At 59.5% G+C, this 17,572-nt stretch overlaps 1 protein-coding gene across 5 annotated transcripts in view; it reads right to left on the bottom strand.

Moving 5' to 3' along the window:
- The window catches only part of TRIM8 (tripartite motif containing 8), a 29,360-nt gene extending 20,216 nt beyond the window's left edge, over positions 1 to 9,144 (bottom strand). Inside the window, exons 1-3 of one of the 5 annotated variants that reach the window (XM_090057368.1) lie at positions 7,238 to 9,144; positions 7,103 to 7,129; positions 6,291 to 6,938 (exon numbers count right to left, since the gene is read on the bottom strand). In XM_090057368.1, coding sequence (XP_089913494.1) covers positions 6,291 to 6,860 — 570 coding nt within the window. In that variant the 5' untranslated portion in view covers positions 6,861 to 6,938; positions 7,103 to 7,129; positions 7,238 to 9,144. Of the gene's footprint in view, positions 1 to 6,290; positions 7,130 to 7,237 lie in introns of all 5 variants that reach the window. The other 4 variants (XM_090057366.1, XM_090057365.1, XM_090057367.1 and 1 more) reach the window with 4 other exon arrangements.
- Positions 9,145 to 17,572: the final 8,428 nt, after the last annotated feature.

A 17,572-nucleotide genomic window follows, 5' to 3' on the forward strand; every position in this document is an offset into this window, starting at 1 on the left:
CATCCCTGCTCCCTGCACCCAGCCACCCCTGCCGCAGCCTCCCCATGGCTGGGGAGGTGCAGAGACCCGGCCTCCGAGAGCGATCGATATTTGGCTGCATCCAGTCAAGCATCAAAACCCGAGCGTAGCTGCAGTGCCAGCAAAACACTGGGAGCGCGGAGGGGGCTGTCATCCAGGGGACAGGGTCTTCAACCTGCAGAGACGCTGGTTCGAACCGGCCTTTACGCTGCGAGGGAAACTGCCAGTGCAATTTAATAACGTTAAATTAACAACGGCAGAGAGAGATGCGTCGCGTGGGAGAACGGCACTGCAGGGGCCAGGTTGCCCCTGGGTGCGCGGAAGGGAAGGGGGAGCGATTCCCGGCCGCAGCAACAAAATCCTCCTCTTCTCCGGCGCGTCCGTAGCCGAATGGCTACGAGCCGCATCAGCAATCTCAGGCACGACCCGGCCGCCCGATGCTCCCTCGTCCACTGGCCTGCCACCTGCCCAGCCCCCCGCTGGGGACGAAATGTTTGCCCCTGTTTTACGGCGGAGGAAACTGGGGCACCAAGAGCAAAGGGACCGGGGCAACGTCCCCCAGCAAGAGCAGACCCGCTGGTACCAGTGAGCTAAGCGAAACGCCTCTCGTGGGGCTATGCTTTTTATTTCTCCTGGGTGAAATAAAAAGCACAAGCTGGACCTTGCCCGGGAGCCGCAGGTGCACGTGTACATGTGTGTACCCCGGAGCAGAATCGAGCCCCGGGCAAGCACGCAGGCAACACTGCTGCAAGGCCCCGAACGCTTGGCGCCGGCTTTGTTTCGGCATCAGCTCCCTCCTCTCCGGCCCCGTCTCCTGGTTACTTTTGTCCTGGCCGGAGGGAGCTCCCGGCGGTCAGGGCCACCCCGGCTCTTGCGACGAGGCCAACACCCGACTCGATCACCAGGGCAAGGGGGTTTGTATAATGCACAACCTAAGCGGGCAGCGCAACCGGGCTGGCAAGCCGCGGGCTTCTCCAACGGGTCGGCCCCCCCAGGGGGAGAGCAGTCAGGGCTGCCGGGAACCAAGAGCCCTTTATTTGCGGTCGGCTGCACGGATGCAACCGCCCATGTCCTTTGTGAGGCTGTCCAAAGGCGCTCCCCACCCCCACCCCCACCCCCACCATGGCACTCTGCTCCAAGCGACCGGGGGCAAACCTGGAGGGGCGCAGGGCAGGATCGGGCCCTGCTGCAGCAGAACGGGGGGATGGAGACCTCCTCCCCCCGCCTGCCAGGTCTTCAGACGCGCTTCTCGGCTGCCCCCATCGGCCCTTCCTCCCCTCCCTGGTGCGGAGACCCTGGGCACAAGAGCCAGCCTTGCTCCTACAGCGCCTGGCGCTGCACAAACACCCCGGGCTGGCTCAGACTAACCCAGATACCAGGCCACGTGGGTCCAGACCAGGGCCTGCTGCGACCAGCTGTGTTTGTGCAGGCTCAAGCGCAGCCGTGGGGATGGGCTGAGATCCAGGCTCCTAGAAGGGCAGCAGCAACTGGCATGGCTGGTCTGGGATCACCGAGGTGCGCAGGCCTGGGGGGATTCATGGGCCCCTCCCCGGGGCCACAGGTGGAAACACAGCGACTGGCCAGTGCAACCCCGCGTGTGGATCCTGGCACCTGCCCGTCCAGCTTCTCCGGGGAAGGCGGCCGCACAGCTCGGCCTGGCGCCTTGGCCCGCTGTCCTGCTGCTCTGACCCCCGGGAAGGTTTTCCCTGAGATTTAATCTAATGCTTCCTCGCCACGGTTCAAGCTGCCCACTGCTTGTCCTGCTCTTTGCGGCAGGGGAGAACGATTCCCCTTCCCATCATCTTCTTGCTATTTGAACAAGGTTCATCGGAAGCCAGGAGATCTCTGCCTCGGTTTTCCTAGCTATAAACTGGGTTAAATCTACCCCCCAGGATGCAGAGAGGCTTTGTTCACTGCCGTCTCCGAGGCAGTTCGGGCCCCCGGGCAACAAGGCGCTGAGCGCTACACGGCACATCCATCCCCCAGCCGCACGCCCCCTCCACGTCACAGCACAAGCCCCCCGTCGCTCCGCCTGGCGCCTCCCACGGGGCTCGGCCGCCTGCTCATTTCACCGGCTTCATGGCCGAAACCCTCGCCTCTGTCCCCCTGGCCGCGGCCGCTCGGCTTCTCACGGTCCGTGCCACCCGCGCCGAAGCCGAGGGGAAGTGCAGGGGCGCGGGGCTGCGTCGTGAGCAGCTGCGACTGCCAGCTGTCTGCGTGGCGCGGCGCGGCAGGCGCGAGCCGGGGACGGGAGAGCGAAGGAGGAGATGCATATTTCTACCCACCGCCCCGCCAGCTGAGCTCCACAATGGCCCAGGAATGCGAGAGGTACCACCCTTCTTCCCCGCAGGCGCCGGGGATCAAATTCACGCCTGGCGTAAGCCTCGCTGACCTCGCCGGATTTCCAGCTAGTGAATCAGTGCAAGCCCCACCCCACCCCGTCCCTCCTCTAAATTTCCAGGCACGGCGATGACTGGCAAAACCCCGGGGTTGGGGGGTGCAGGCAGCCCCACCGGGATGTCCTCCCGAGCCGAGGCTACAGGCGAGAATCGTCTAAGCAAAGAGACGAGGAAAACGTGCCCGGTGTGACCTCCGCCAAGGTGCTGGTGGGAAACACGGCTGCAGAACCACGCGCCTGGAAAATGGCTAAGCCTGCGAAATCAAACCCCAGGCACAAGCTACCAAACCTGTTTTTCTTCACAAAAAATGAAACGGCCACCCAGCCTACAAGAGCCCGTAGTCCCTGCTGGTCCCAGTCACCCCAGTCCGGGGCTGGAACTGGAGAGCCTCGACATTTCCTGCGGGCCCAGAGAAGCCTGGCCCGTCGGGGAGCCACCTTTAGGGCCCATCAGCAAGCCACCAGGTTTGGCTCCTTGCTGGAGCAGTCAATGAAGCTGGGTAGGAAAAGCCAGAACCGGGCCAAGGTTTGCACCAAAATCCCCCCGCACCTTGCTGCCATAAGGTGCATTTGCACAGGGATTGTCCCCCACCCCTCTTCTCCCCCGCACGCTTCATACTTTGACTGGCAAGTGCCGACTTCCCTGTCCTCTGGTATTTCAAAGGCAGGAGGAATTCAACTCAGCTACCTGGGTGATTCAAAGAAAAAAAATTCCCTCCCGAGCCAACCACAGTGCCAAAAAACCTTCTCTCCCCACCCATGAACCAAATCCTCTATGGAGAGGGCTATGCCGGCACAGCGCCTGCAGAGGGAGCGCTGCTCGGAAGCTCTCACGGAAAACGGTATCCTTCCAAAAAAAAAAAAATTAAAATTAAAAAAGGGTAAAAGACAGAAGAAATCTCTCCCCGCGGCCAGCATCTGCAGCTCCGCCTTCAAAGCCCGGTGAAGAGCAGGACCAAAAACGTGCTGGGTCCCCATTGCGGAAAACAAGGCTGCGGCGATAGCTAGAAATGGCATCTTGAATTCCCAAGTGCACGGGGGGGAGGGGGCACACCGACAGGCCTAAAATCAACGGCCTGTACTGCAAAACCCAGGACAGCAGCTAGAGGTTTGGGGGAAATGTGCCCTTCCGCTGGGCTCCCTCCCTGCAGACCCCCCCGCTACAGGACGCCGGCATCGGACGCAGTTTTCTTCTCTGCGGACAAAATGCACGAGCTCACAATTCAATTTGCTGCTGGGGGGGGGGGGGGGGGGGGGGTGGTCGAGGGCTTTATGGGTTTCTCCAGGGTGGGAAACGGGTCCCATTTGAAGTGAGAGCAAGGACCACAAGGTCCACAGCGGGCAGGAAAGGAGTGCCCCCCCCCCCGAGCCAGTTGGGTGCCTCTAGATGAACTGAATGTCAAAGCAGCACCACCGAGGGTTCGGTCTGTTTTAAATGCTGCAAAAACAGGAAATAAAAGGGGAAAAACCGTGTCAGAGAGGGAGGGAAAAAAAAAAAACGCAGCATGCACGTGAGAGCAAGCCTCACTGCACGCTGTATGTGCCGCCTGCCTGATGCCAGGCGCTGGGAGCCGGAGGAGTCACGGATTAGGGCCGTGCGCGCCAGGCGCTGTACAAACGTGCACCTTGCCCTAGACCCTTGCTGAGCCCGGGACCCGGAGGCCTCTGCTTGTTACTGGGTGCTGCCCTGGTGGTAGTGCCAATGTAGAAAACGGGGTGGATCCCCAGGAAGTGGGGTGGATCCCCTTGCAGAGACAGCACAGGTGGGCAAGACGAGCCAGGCAGGGCCGCCTGGAACAGTGTCCGCACCACCAAACTACCATCATCTCCTGCCCCGGACCTCCACAACCAGCTCAGTGCAAGGCTCTTGCCATGGCCGGGTTTCACGCCCCTCGCTAGGCCAGGGCACCGCAGCGAGGCCACAGCAGGCAAGACCAGGCCGAGCCCCCGATCTATTTGTTACACCCCCCCGGAGAGCAGCTCAGTGGGATGCGGGGAGCAAATGGCTGTGCGCCAGCTCTCGGCACCTTCCCCCTCTCCCCAGCGAAGGGGCGCTCGCGCAGCCATACCAATACCCCGACTCTGCTCATCCTGCCTTCCCTGGGGCTAACGAGGGATTCGCCACACTTCTAATTAATCCTGCCACCCCCAGGAGGGGCCCGGGCCCTGACCGCTGTCGGAAAGCCACAGCTTCTCATCCGGCTGCCAAGGAGAGCAGGAGTATGAAGAGGCCCGAATCCTGCCAACCACCTCGGACTTCAGCGGCTGGGGGGAGACGGGGTTTCTCACTGCTTTAACGATGGGGGAGAGGGGCTGAGGCAGGACCCCGGTCCTAAGCCATAGGGCGAGCTGGGCCTAAACCCCAGCGGTGCCCACCGGGCCCTGCTGCCTCCCAAATTCCCAAAGCAGCCAGGCAGGAAGCTCAGGGTTTGGCTCCGCCGGGCCGTCCCGGGACAGCTTTGAAGCCTCCTGGAAACGGAGCTGGAAAAACCATGTCGGCTCCCCGGGAATCCCACGCAACAGGCTCCAGACCCGCGGCGTCTCCTGGGCCGAGCATCCGCCCCACAAAGAGACCAGCTCCTACCAATGGGCTCACGACAGCGCTTCCCCCCAGGCTGGGCTGGATTTCCCCCTTCCCACGGGTGGGCAGGAAGCAGAGCCACCAGCATCTCTGCCACGGCCTCTGGCTTCCTCCCAAAAAACGAGGGAGGAAAATCCCCTTCCCATCCCTCCATGCCAGCTCCTCTCTCCCGAGGCCCCCGCCCCACCCGAGCCATCCAACTGGAAGGTAATTATGCTGCAATTTTTATTTATGACTTTTTTTTTTTTTTTTTTTTTTTTTTTTTATGGCTGAGGGGTGACTCATTCTGGCAACATTAAAATACACAGGAAATCATCCCCGTTTTACAGTAATCGCCATTCAATTCATTGTTAAATATTTATTCTGCGTGGCTGCGACGCTGGGAGGAATTCGAGGGCCTCTCTGCGAGGGTCCGTCCGATGAGCCGGGGGAAGCAAAGGCCCGAGGACCTCGGGACCCAGCAGAGGAGGGGCCACCCAGCAACAGCCCCCCGGTCCCAACGGACAAAACCCCCTATTATGCCACTTCTGGGCACCGCCTTGCAGAAATCCCAGGGCTCTGCGCTGCTCTGGGCCGGGGCCGGCCGTGTCTCAGCCCTCTCCCTGCCACAAACTCCCCATTGTTGGAGCAAATGTCAAGCCCAGTCCCCACAAGCAGAAAAAAAAAGAGGCCCATTTTGTGCCAGCATCCTCCCCTGCACCCGGGGGCCAGGGACATCCTGCCCCACCACCCGGCTCCCGAGGGATTTTGCTGGAGCGGGGCTGCAGCGAAAGAAAGGAGACAGCAATTTGACATTGATGGGCCTTACAAAGGAGAGGATCCTCTCTTTGTTGTTTCCCCGGCGATGGGCAGATCACGGGGCCGGGCCCCCCCGGCAGAGCGCACCTATGTAGCGCCCGCGATTCGCCGCCTCGGCGAGTTACCTTCGCCCTCGACGGAGCTAACGAGTTTGCGAGGCAGCTCGACGGCCTATTGTCATCGGGCAGTGACAAACGACTGCAAAAAGGTTCCCATGCAATACGCCACCGTTTCCCCCTCGCCATTGTCTGAGCAGCCACGGAGGAGGAGGAGGACATGCCAGCCCACCGGTGCCCTGCTCCCGGGGGTCTCTCCCCCACCCTCCCGGAGCAGACGAGCACATCTGCTTTTGTTTACTTCCTCCTTTCTCTCCCTGCGCCCGCCAGGCCCCTCGCGTGTCAGGCTGTGGCCGCGGGGTCAGCGGCCCGACACCCAACGGCTTAGGGGGCAGAGGTGGACAGCCCCCCCCCCAGCCGCGCCGAGCGGGCCACTTACCCGGATCTCGTTGCGACGGATCTCCACGTCGCACACGGAGTGTCCCTGGTGGGCCCCGCTGTAGTAGCAGCAGAACTGGCACACGGCGACCTGCTCCGCTTCACAGTGGTACAGCCGGTAGGCGTTGTGCTGGGGGCAGCTCCAGGCCCGCACGTCGTCTGCCTCCACCAGGAGGTGCCCGCGGGCCGTGGAGGGCTGCTGCAGGTGGGTCTGCACGTGAGACTGGCAGCAGGGCGCCTCGCACCTCAGGCAGATCTTCTGGGCCGGCAGCGGGGGGCCCCTGCGGCAGAAGACGCAGTGCAAGACCGAGGGCGTCTTCTCCAGGTTGAGCGAGTTGAATTTCTCCACGATGTTGGTCAACTTCAAGTTCTTCTCCAGGTTGGGCTTCTGGTTGTAGGCCTGGTTGCATTCGGGGCAGCGCACGAGCCCCGTCTCTTTGGCCCACGCCTCCCCAATGCAGCCCCGGCAGAAATTGTGCTTGCAAGGAAGTTGAACAGGTTCCACGAAGACATGCAGGCAGATGGGGCAGATCAGCTCCTCCTCGAAACAGTTCTTCCAATTCTCAGCCATGTCTGCCGATCTATTTACAGTTTCTCTCGCAATATTTCAGCTAGAGCTACAGATGCAGACGGAAACTGGGTTCCCCCCCTGCAACAGGAAGTCTCACGGTAAATGGCTATTTGAGAAGGGAAAATAAAAATCATAGATGCAGACACAGGCTGGGAAAGGAATAAGACAACAGACCCTAAAACATAAAAGGTGAAAAAAAAAATCAAATCAAGCACAAGCAAACAACAGAAATCGATACATACGATTTGACTAAGACCCAGCATGAACAGCTGAAAAAAAGAGAGAGACAGAAGCTTTTGGGTGGAGAACCCACGATTTTAAACAAGTCTAAAGAGCAGTTTGTTTCTTGCGCTTCCAGGAGGTGAATCGAAACTTACCAAAGGTTGCAAAAAAATCCATACAAAATCCAGTCGCAGAGTCCAAGTTCCATATAAACCTCCTAAATTTAGAGCTCCGGATTTGACTTTCCGCGTCTTAGGTTGGCAACTGACATTCAATCTTTTTAAAGGGAGGTTTGGTCCCCCTCCCACCAACCTGGTCAGCGCCCGAGAGAGGAGGCTGCCTCCGATTTTTATTTTATTATTGTTTTTCCTCCTTGTCTCCCTGAGGGAATTAGGAATCGAAGTCTTTCAAAATAAAAATCAAAGAGTTAAGATCCAAGCGGGAGGAGGATGATATTAAATTAAAAAAAAAAAAAAAGGTTAAATGACAAGCTGGATTCTTTAAAGCGCCCCAACGATTTGCTTCGAACCCAGCTGAGCAGCCTAAAAAAAAAAATGGGGAAAAAAATGCTTTTGGTGGCGAGATCTTGGATGGGTCAGTCAGTCATTCAGATGAAAATCCAGCCCGGAGCCAAAAGAAACCTCCCAGCCCCTTCCTCCTCGCACAAATAGGAATGAAGAAGAAATCGGTTTGGGGGAAGGAGGAAAAAAAAAGCAAAAAAAAAAAAAATCAACCTGCTCTAAATCCTCACTAAGGGCTGGCTTTAAAAATCACCACTGAGGCTGGCTTCTTTCAGAAACTGGAGGTCTCCCGGTTTGAGTGAACCCCCCTCACCAAAAAAAAGAAAAAAAAAAAGAAAATCATCCGAAATAAGACAATCAAATCAAATCAAACGCTGAGGATTGCGGTCGCTGGGAGGAAGGCAGGCATGCCTTGATCAAACTGAAAAGGAATTTCTCAACTGCTAATGAAAAACCCTGCCCCCTCCTTTTCCTCCTCTTCTCTGTTTTCCCTCTGACATGAAAGCTATTTCTCCTTTTAGATCCAGCCTGCGAAGGGGGTGAGAGGAGAGAGAGGAGAGAGGAAAAAAAAAAGCTCAAAGGAGAGTGCTGAAATGTACAATTCCAGCAGGATCTATTCAATCCTCAGCCATTTTGAGTTGCCTCGCTCTCTTCCTCTGGCTTTTAAGAGCGAGCGCGAGCGAGCGCGAGAGAGAAGGGCGGATTTAAATTCGGGGGGGTGGAAAAAAAACCAAACAAACCCAAAAAAAAAAAAAAACCCAAAAAAAACCCTCAAGTCACAAAAAATAATAATAATTTTAAAAAAAGGGGAGAGAAACAGGGAGCTGGATCCGGCGGCGGCACCACCCCGCGAAGTCGGCGCCTGATGTGTCAGTTGAACGAGGGGAAACTCCGCGCCGAGCCCGTGCAACGCCAGCTGCTGTCGCCTCTCGGCTTTATCATCAGATCAAAAAAAAAAGCAGCCAACGCGCTCATCACCGCCACCTCCAGCCATCTTGGTTTTTTGTGTTTTTTCCCCTCTTTTTTTTTTTTTTGGCAGGGGGAGTTAATCAAAATTAAAAATAAAAAAAATCCGGGCGCGTTAAAACCCAGAGGCCTGCTGCTCTGCCCCTCGCCCCCTGCGACACCCCCGCGCGCGCGGGCAGGCCGCGGCTTCCTTCCGCCCCGCTGCCAGCGGGGAAGTGAGGAGGGGGCAGGGAGAAAGGGGAAGATGAAGGGGGGGGGGGCAAAAAAAACCACTGCCCCCCCTTCGCCAAGTGGAAGGGGCAAAACAAACGAAATCAAAATCGAGGTGGGCGGGGGCTCCCGGGGCGGCTGTCACGGGCACGGGGGCTGCATCGCGGCTCCCCGCCCCAGAAGCCGGGCCGCGGCCCCGCGAGCGCTCAGGCGAGGGGCGGTCAGGGCCGCCGGTCCCGGCTCATCCCCGCGGGCAGGGGCCGCCTGCGGGCCTCGCCCTTCCCGCTGCCGCGTCCCGCGCCGCTCGCCCCGCTCCGGCTCCGGCTCCGGCTCCGGCTGCTGCTCCGGCTGCGGCTCCGCCGCGTCACGTGACCGCCACAATTTGGTACATTCAACCCGGAGCCCGGCGCTCCTTAAAGGGGCCGCGGCCCGCACGGGGGGGGGGGGATTCCCCCCTCCCAGGGGGTTCTGGGAGGGAGCCCCAACAGGCTCGCAACCCCCACCCCACCCCCACAAAAAAATATTTCTTTATTTTTGCTCTCGTGTGAGGAGACTTTCGTTGCCGTTTCGAGGGGGGGCTGACGTGGGAAGGCCCGGCCTGCCGAGAGGTCAGCGGGATCCAGCCAGCGGCGGGCGAAATGCGGCCCGCCAGGCCAGCCTGTCCCTAAAAAATGTAGGAAATTCGTATTTCTCCGCCCTCGGCTGCCTGTCGTGCGGCCCTCGACGGCTTGCCGACACTCAGCAAGCCGCCCGCGCCCCAGATACCGCCCGCCCCCGCTGTGAGGGGCTCCCAGCGCGCTCCCGCCCGGGCCCCAACAGCCGGCTGCGGCGCAGCGCGGGCCGCCCTGCAGGGCGGCAAGGAGAGGGCTCCCCGGGCCTCGAGGGGCTGAGAAGCCACGAGGGTAGACGGCACGTGCCCACGCTGCCAGCCTCTCCTTCGCCGGGGCCTCCCCCAGCCACGGACTGGGAAGGGGCCCCGAGGTCACATCCGGGCGTCGGAGGCCGGGCTGGCCCTGTCCAGACCAAGTCTGTCGGCTCGGCTCTGCGCGAGAGGGTGGACGGACGACTTAGAAGCAGCCGTCCTGCCTCAGTGCAAAGTCCTGCCCCGAGGAGGGGGCGATCCCCTGCACGGGGCGGGGGGGGGGGGCGGCTGGGCAGCAGACCGGGGGGACGGGGGGCAAGGAGCTGGACAGGGGCCGGCAGCGCGCCCTCGGTGCCAAGCAGGCGACCGCCATCGGGGGCTGCATCGGCAGGAGCGGTGCCAGCGGGTGGAGGGACGTGATTCTTCCCTCTGTTCAGCCCTGGGGAGGCCACATCTGGAGTGCTGCGTCCAGCTGTGGCCCCCACTGCAGAAAGGATGTGGACACGTGGGAGGGCAATGAAGATGGTGGTGGGCTGGGGGACAGGACTGGTGAGGGGAGGCCGAGGGACCTGGGCTGACTGAGTCTGGAGAAGAGAAGACCGAGGGGGACTGAAGAGCAGCCGTCGCCTCCCTGCTGGGGGCTGCACAGAGGATGGAGCTGGGCTGGTCTCAGTGGGGGCAGGTGGCAGGACAAAGAGCAATGGGCTGGAGCTGCAGCAAGGGACGCTGAGGTTGGATATTGGGAAGAATTTTCTCCCGCAAAGGGGAATAAGACACTGGAGCGGGTTACCCCGAGAGGTGGTGGGGTCTCCATCCTTGGGAGTTTTCACAACCCGGCCGGACAAAGCCTTGGCTGGGATGCTGTAGCTGGGGCTGGTCCTGCTTGGAGCAGGGGTTGGACTAGATGTGATCCCTTCCCACCCAGCTGGCCTAGACTAGAGGGCCCTCAAGGTCTCTTTTAGACTCCAGGATTCTCCGGATGCTAAAAGCAAGGCATTTACTCTCATAAAAAACTTGAAGGTGGAGATTTTCACAACACAGCATGGCAGGACCTCCCTACGTGACGTGAACACGGGAGCTTCAGCGGTGAGGGCAGCCCCCGGTGCTGCGAGGGCTGTATGAACGCGGCGAGCGCTGGCGACGCCAGGTTTGTTCCTGGCTCCACGCGCCCATCCCTGTTTGTCAGAGCTCGGGGTTATCCTGATCTCTTCCTTCGGCAAAGGTCAGCGGTGCAGACGTATTTCCCACGTTGCTCACCCCACTAGATGTGCTGACCTGCCCGTCGCTGGTCTCTGCGTTGAGCCCGGGACCCGGTGCAACTCCGCTTGCTGAGGCCGGCAGGAGCGCCTCGCGCCAGGGGACTGGGGGAGGTGGGACATTAGCATTTTATTTTGCCTCTGACTTACTCTGGTCCAAAATGCAATGGAGCCTGATGCAGCCATGCGAAGAAGGGAGGATCAAAGGGACTGGCCTGGTCACTGAGCCACATCCCCTGCTACCCCAGCACGGCATTGTGCTCCAAGGACCCCGGGGCAGCCCCCGCGTTGTCGTTTTCCTCAGGAAGGGAAGATCTGACTCTGAACCTCCAGCTCGAGCGAGTCAAGAGGTGCTAATCATATGTAATCATTAGATTTGGAGCCGCCGACCACGCTCAAAGCTGTTCTGGGCTTGCCAGTGCTTTGCACCCACTAGCACTCGTCCAGCTGCACGCGGGGTGAAGAGGCCCCTGCTCCTGCTCTCATAACGTCCCGGAGACATGGGGCTGGAGGGGACTGACGGAGGTCATCGGGTCCGATGCCCCGGGTGAGGCGGGGTTATCCCTATCCGAACCATCCCGGACTAGCCCAACTGCAGGGTCCCCTCCGACACAACGCAACACAACACATCGCACCGAAACCTGCCCCCGGTGAAGCAGGGGGCCCACAGCGGCCAACGTCCTGCCGCTGCAAAGGTCGTTAGGAGATCCCGGGAAGAGGGGCGGCGATTCCCGGACTGATCCGCCTGTGCCTGCCCCATCCCTGCCTTCACAGCGAGCTTCTGTGCTGGGCGGGATGTGCTACCGCATGTCACTCAGCTGCGCTGACCCCGACGCCCAGTGCAGCTGGGCTCGTCCCCAGGGCAGTCGGGATTTCGCAGCCAGCCCGGTTAGGGGAAGCAGCTGCTAATCTCCTCCGGCAATCTGGGAGCTCAGCCCCTTTTACAAGGTACGGCATGTGTGGCCTTGCCGTCCGGAGATCTGCACTTCCACCGCGACCTGCACCGTCTGCCTCACCACAGTGCAGCCGCCCCCACAAGCCAGACGTGCGCTTTGTCTGCAGACCCAGGCCCGAGCCCTGACCCTCGCAGAAGGGGGACAGCAGCTTCCTCTTGCCGGGGGCCTCGAGATCTGCCCGGCTGACCCTGGATACCAGAAACCCCGGCCTGATCGGATCGGGGCCCCTCATGACCCCACGCAGCCCTCCGTCAACGAGCCGGAAAAGCAGGATCAGGCCGCCACTATTCAGATGCACGTATTTCCCCAATTCAGTGTTTTGCCCGTGAGGCTCTTTTTTAAATCGCAAACTTCCTGGCTCTTTTGTCTCCTTCCAGAGATTGGGCAATTCTCTCCTTTCCTTGCAAGAAAACACAGTGGTGTATCTGTTATCAGGCCTCTCCTGCCAATCTCCTTATCAGCAGCTGCTTTCACAGGAGGGGGCGGGGGCTGTATATCCAACTGCTGTCGGATGTGCTGGGGTGTTGGGAGGAAAAAGATGTTTCTAACCTAACTGCATTTCCCGCTAGCGGAGCGCCGAGGGGCGCAGAAACAGAACAGCGATTAAAAAATCGCTCCGTGCTTGGTGCCAATCAAGACCCCACTCTAACGAACCTTCAACTGAGGAGCACTCGGGGCAGGGCCAGGAGTCAGGGCTCCAGAGACGGGTTCTCGCTCTGCTACAGATTCACGGTGTGACCTTGGGAAGGTCACATGACCCCTCTCTGCCTCTGTGTTCCCATCTCGAAAATGGACACAATAGCGATTTGTCTCAGAGATTTAATTCACCGGCGTTGAGGAAGCTCGTTGAGATCCTCGGAGAGAAGACACTAGGGCATGACACACTTAACGCGCCTTTGTTTAAGGTGATTTTGGTGCACGTCTACACGTAGATGTGCTAACGAGCATTAAAGCCCATCAGATTTAGGCTGGCCTAGCTAAGTCATATTAGCATATGTGTAGCCATGCTAATGCGCATTAATGCAGCGCACATCCACAGGCGCACACCACGCTCATGTGTGTTACACGGGGGCTGATGCAACGTAGCTAGGCCAGCTTACATTTGGGTACTCACTTTATCAGATTTAGGTGGGGTCAGCCTACCGTGGCTATTTTTTAAGGCTCAGTAAGGGCGCGCGCATGCACCCTTAATGCACGTTTTCAAATCCCGCAGATCTCTTTCCTGAGCGCGCGCACCACATTCACCTGCCGAGTTAAACCCTTGCCCCAGAGGGAAGATCCAAGTCGGCGGTGTTTCTTTTTGGACATCAAGCACTTCGAGGATTTCTAGCCGAATCGGACATCTCGCTTCTCGCGGACTCGTCCGCCCATGTGCCCGAGACAAAGCCGCCCGCTTCCTTCCTGAAGGGACCTCTTCTCTTCCTCTCCGCCCAGACACGCAGCACGGCCGCGGGGTGGGGGGCCTGGCGAGGTCCCAGTCAGTCGGAGGCTCACTAGTGGTCAAGAGGCCACTGGTGACACAAAAGGATGTCGTGCCAAGCGTCACGTGCTTCCCGGGCAGGAAGGCAAAGGGCGATTCGGACGGACGGGGGCCAAGGGGAGGGCGAAGCTCAGATCAGGAGGGAGCTGAGTGGAAGGGCCAGGTGCAGGCGCCCAGCTGTTTCGTGGTTGCGCCGCACTTGCCTGTCTCCTCGCAGCCAGGATTTCCCCCTCCCGCAAAGGGCCCTTCTTCCCCGAGCCGGCCCCCGAGCCGGAGCCGCTGGAAGCGCGGCTGCGCGTGCGAATCACACCCGTCCTCAGGCTGGGTCTGGCTGAAAGGCCGGCACGGGAAGATAAAGCAGCACGCACACATGCACAAAGGTGATCCTGGTAAGATAAAGCAGCACGTGCACACGCTCACACACACTCACACAAAGCTGATCCTAATAAGACAGAGTAGCACACACACACATATAAACACACAGGTGATCCTGTTAGGATAAAGCAGCGCACACACATACACAAACACACAAAGGTGATCCTGGTAAGATAAGGCAGCATGTGGGTGCATGCATGCATGTACACACAGGTGATCCAAGATAAGACACTCACACACGATCTTGGTGAGATAAAGCAGCATGCACGCACACATACACACGAAGGTGATCCTGATAAGATAAAGCAGCACACACACACACATAAACACACAGGTGATCCTATTAGGATAAAGCAGCACACACACACACACATATGCACACACAAGGGTGATCCTGGTAAGATAAAGCAACATGCGGGTACAGGCATGCACGTGCACGCAGGTGATCCAAGATAAGACACCCACACACAAACTCACACACACGTGATCTTGGCAAGATAAAGTTGCACACGCACACACACGCGCGCACACAATCCTGTCTTTAAGCAGACAATGGTAAACGTTGGAAAACGAGTGGGATTTTCCTATGGCAGCAGCATCCCCACACCCAGCCTGCTTCTGCCCAGGCCCCCCCGGCCCCCGGAAATGCAGCCGGTGCCTGCTCCCAGGTCAGCGCGAGTCTCGGGGGCTGCTCCCCCCCAGGCTGGTGGGAGTTTCTGGCCGGGGAAGGACAGAGAGAGGTCGAGAGCCGTGTTAATCTGCAGAAGGCATCTGACAAAGTGAGCTTGGGCTCACACAAGCTTCCACTACACAGCCCTGATACAGTTAGTCTAGAAGGTGCAACTCTACCCTGTTTTCTGCCTGGACTAGGGCAGGCCCCAGGACTCCCACAGCGGCTGCTGCTTGCGTGCTACTTCCCCTGCTCGGCAGGAGAGCAAAACTCCCTGGGCTGCCGGCTGCGCCGAGAGACACGCTCCCACATGTATGTATTTGTTTTACTCGGGCTATTCAGACCGGCCGGGGTACTCCTTGAGCACACAGCACACATATTTCCTAGCTGGGATCATGACCTAGCAAAGGCACCACAAACTTAGCAAACCAACCTGCGGCGGAAAACCGGATCAATTAATAACGTGGTTGCAACTGAGGTGTCATTGTTCCAGCGAGCCCGTCCCATCCCGTGTGCAAGTCAGTCAGGAAACGGACCGCACAGATCTTTAACTCAACGGCCACCGCTTGGCCTGCTGCCACGCCAGCGCCTATAAACCGGGGGGAGCCGCACCGTACCCAGACTCCTGGTGGCCCTGGGCAAACTCTTAGCATTGCCAGAGATAATGATAATCATCATAATAAAAATTACCATTTTCAGGCTGCCTGGTCTGCCCGTGCCTGCGCCTGGCCCTGGGTGGGAGTCGAACCGCGCTGGAGAACTGCTCTCGAGGAGTGGGAAGCACCACTTAGGAAATCTGGCGATATAAAGGTAGCAAACCTGTGGTCAATGCCATTCATTTCTGTTTAGGATTAAAATGACAGGCATCGAGCGCCTGCGATCCTGTGATAAGCGCGCGCCGACTTAACGGTGACGCTCCAGCAGTCGTCCACGTGACACGTGGCACACCCGAGTCCCGGGCCACGAGCTGGGATCTCGAGGCTGCCTCACTATTACTGCTGCCGTCGGGAGGCTAGTGGGCACGGCGAACGGCGGCGTGGGTGGGATGACTTCTGGCGGCCGGGGACCGCGGGCATAAAGCGCGTCCCCTTCCCTGGCTCCGCTGGACTACGACGCGTGGGTGTTCGGAGGCATCTTTCTGCGCAGCTCCCTCGAGGCCGGGTGCTGACATGGTATATTTTGCACATAATAAAAACCACATTCTAGTTCTTGTATCAGACTCATCCCTGCAGTGTCTGACCACCTTCCCGCGGCACGGGTTAGCAGGGCATGAACGTGATTGCAGACCCGTGGCAAAAAGCCCCGGGGCACGGTAAGCGAGGGAGGTACGTCCCGAGATCTTGTGATCTGCAAAGGAATCGCTGCTCAGAGGGGCCCTAAACGCACCCCGGGGAGGGGATGCTGCGCTTCGTGTCCCAAACTGCATGGCACTGCTTTGGGGTATCCCACGGCCGTGCAATGAAGCAGCGCCCCCAGAGCCCCTCCTCGCCTCCCCGCGGGGTGCAAGACCGAGCAAACTAACGCCTGCAAAATCCTGCGTGATCCTAACGTGACTCAAAATGAAAACAAGCCCGGCGGGTGGGGCCGGCCCGTGGGACTGGGTCTCGCGGTCTTTCCTCCAGAGCCCGGTCTGTGGGAGCCGTGCAGGGCGGAGGGGGTTGTGTCAGGGGACAAATGGCGAGGAAGGGAAGCTCAGCTCCAAACTATTCAGACCTTGCATCTCTCTCAACGCGAGCATTTGCTTGCTGGCGGGAGTGACAGCTGGCCGTCTCCACCCCAGAAAGGGTGTGGGTCTCCCGTGGGCCATGGGGTCAGTGGCGCTGGAAAGCAAGTGCTTCCAGCTTCGGGGAGCGTTTGTGCTGGGAGAGGGGAGCCTGCGCTTCGTGCTTTGCTTTTCAAACTTGGCAAAGTGTGCTTTTCACACGTGGGGGGGTGAAGAGCAAAAGGCTCGCGGTGTCCTCACAGCCGCAGTGACGCCCAGGCCGGCCTCGTCCCGCTCCCCCGGGGATCCAGCCCCATCGGGGCGATCGTGGGGACGACCGAGCAGGAACGATCTGGCAGGCGCGAGCCGGGCTCTGCTCTCGTCCTGTGACCCCTGTTAATTATGTCCGAGCTGCAAAGCCCGAAACGGCTGCTCTCGTATTCGCTGGCAGCGCCGGGAACAAAGCAGGGTTTGTTGTTTCAACAACTGCTCCAGCCCACACCTGCGTTTGGCCCAGGGCGGCGAAGGCGCAGCTGTGTGTAGCCGGGCAGCTGGCAAAAAGGTGGTGGCTTCTCTACGGCTTCGACCTCGCTGCAGCATCGTGCCTGTGGTGTGCGACAAAAGCTACGCGCGCGGGGCAGGAAGGGGCCGGTGTGCCCCGTTCGCGGGTGGCCGACGACCTACGGGCGCCCCGAGGTCTCCACGCCAAGCCCTTGCACTCAGCGGTGACTGCCCCCCGGGCCCGGGATAAGACGGGGAGACAAGGGCTCTGCCCATGTCCTGCCACTGCAGCACGAGGAAGGAGTTGGTGCAGATATACTCAGACGGTCCTAAGAAAAGAAGGGACCCCGTCCCCCACTACAGAGGAAGGCAAAACCCGCTGCAGCTTCCCAGAGAAAGCCCCCCGATTTCTCAGTCTGGCCCCAAGCAGACGAGGGAGACCCTGGGGCAAGCACCCCTGTTTTTTGCAAGTACGGGAAGGAACAGGAATTAAGCCAGGAAACCGGGGTGGGTGCAGCGCGGCCCGTCAACGTCCAGCAGTGCCCTTCATGGATGTTTTTGCATGAAGACGTGGCCTGCGTTTCCTTAGCGCTCCCCCAGCAATAGGAAGAGAGGTCACCAGGGCAGCCTGCCTCCACCGCTCCATCCCCCTGGCCTGTGATCTTATCATAAGACTTCACGAGGGTCGGTGGGGGGCCCGGGCTCGGAGACGAGCGCTCGAGAAAGAAAACAGCCCAAGAGGCCACCGGAAACGGCGCTTGTGATTCCTTCTGCCTTCACTCCTGCACCCACCACCGCTTGGCTATTTTTGCAGCGTGTCCCTGGAAATGCTTCTGAACTGATCTGTGCCTCAGTTTCCCCCACTGGGAAACGAGGGCGATAGCCTGCAAAGGAGGCTCGCTGCTCGCAACGCGCTCGGTGACCCCGGAGCAGAAGGCCGGGTCGAGATGCGAAGTGGACCCTGAGAGCGGTTGTCAAGCGGACAGTGACA

The sequence above is a fragment of the Crocodylus siamensis genome, chromosome 7 (genome assembly GCF_052110815.1).
Source record: "Crocodylus siamensis isolate JL-2025a chromosome 7, ASM5211081v1, whole genome shotgun sequence".
Taxonomy (NCBI): domain Eukaryota; kingdom Metazoa; phylum Chordata; order Crocodylia; family Crocodylidae; genus Crocodylus; species Crocodylus siamensis.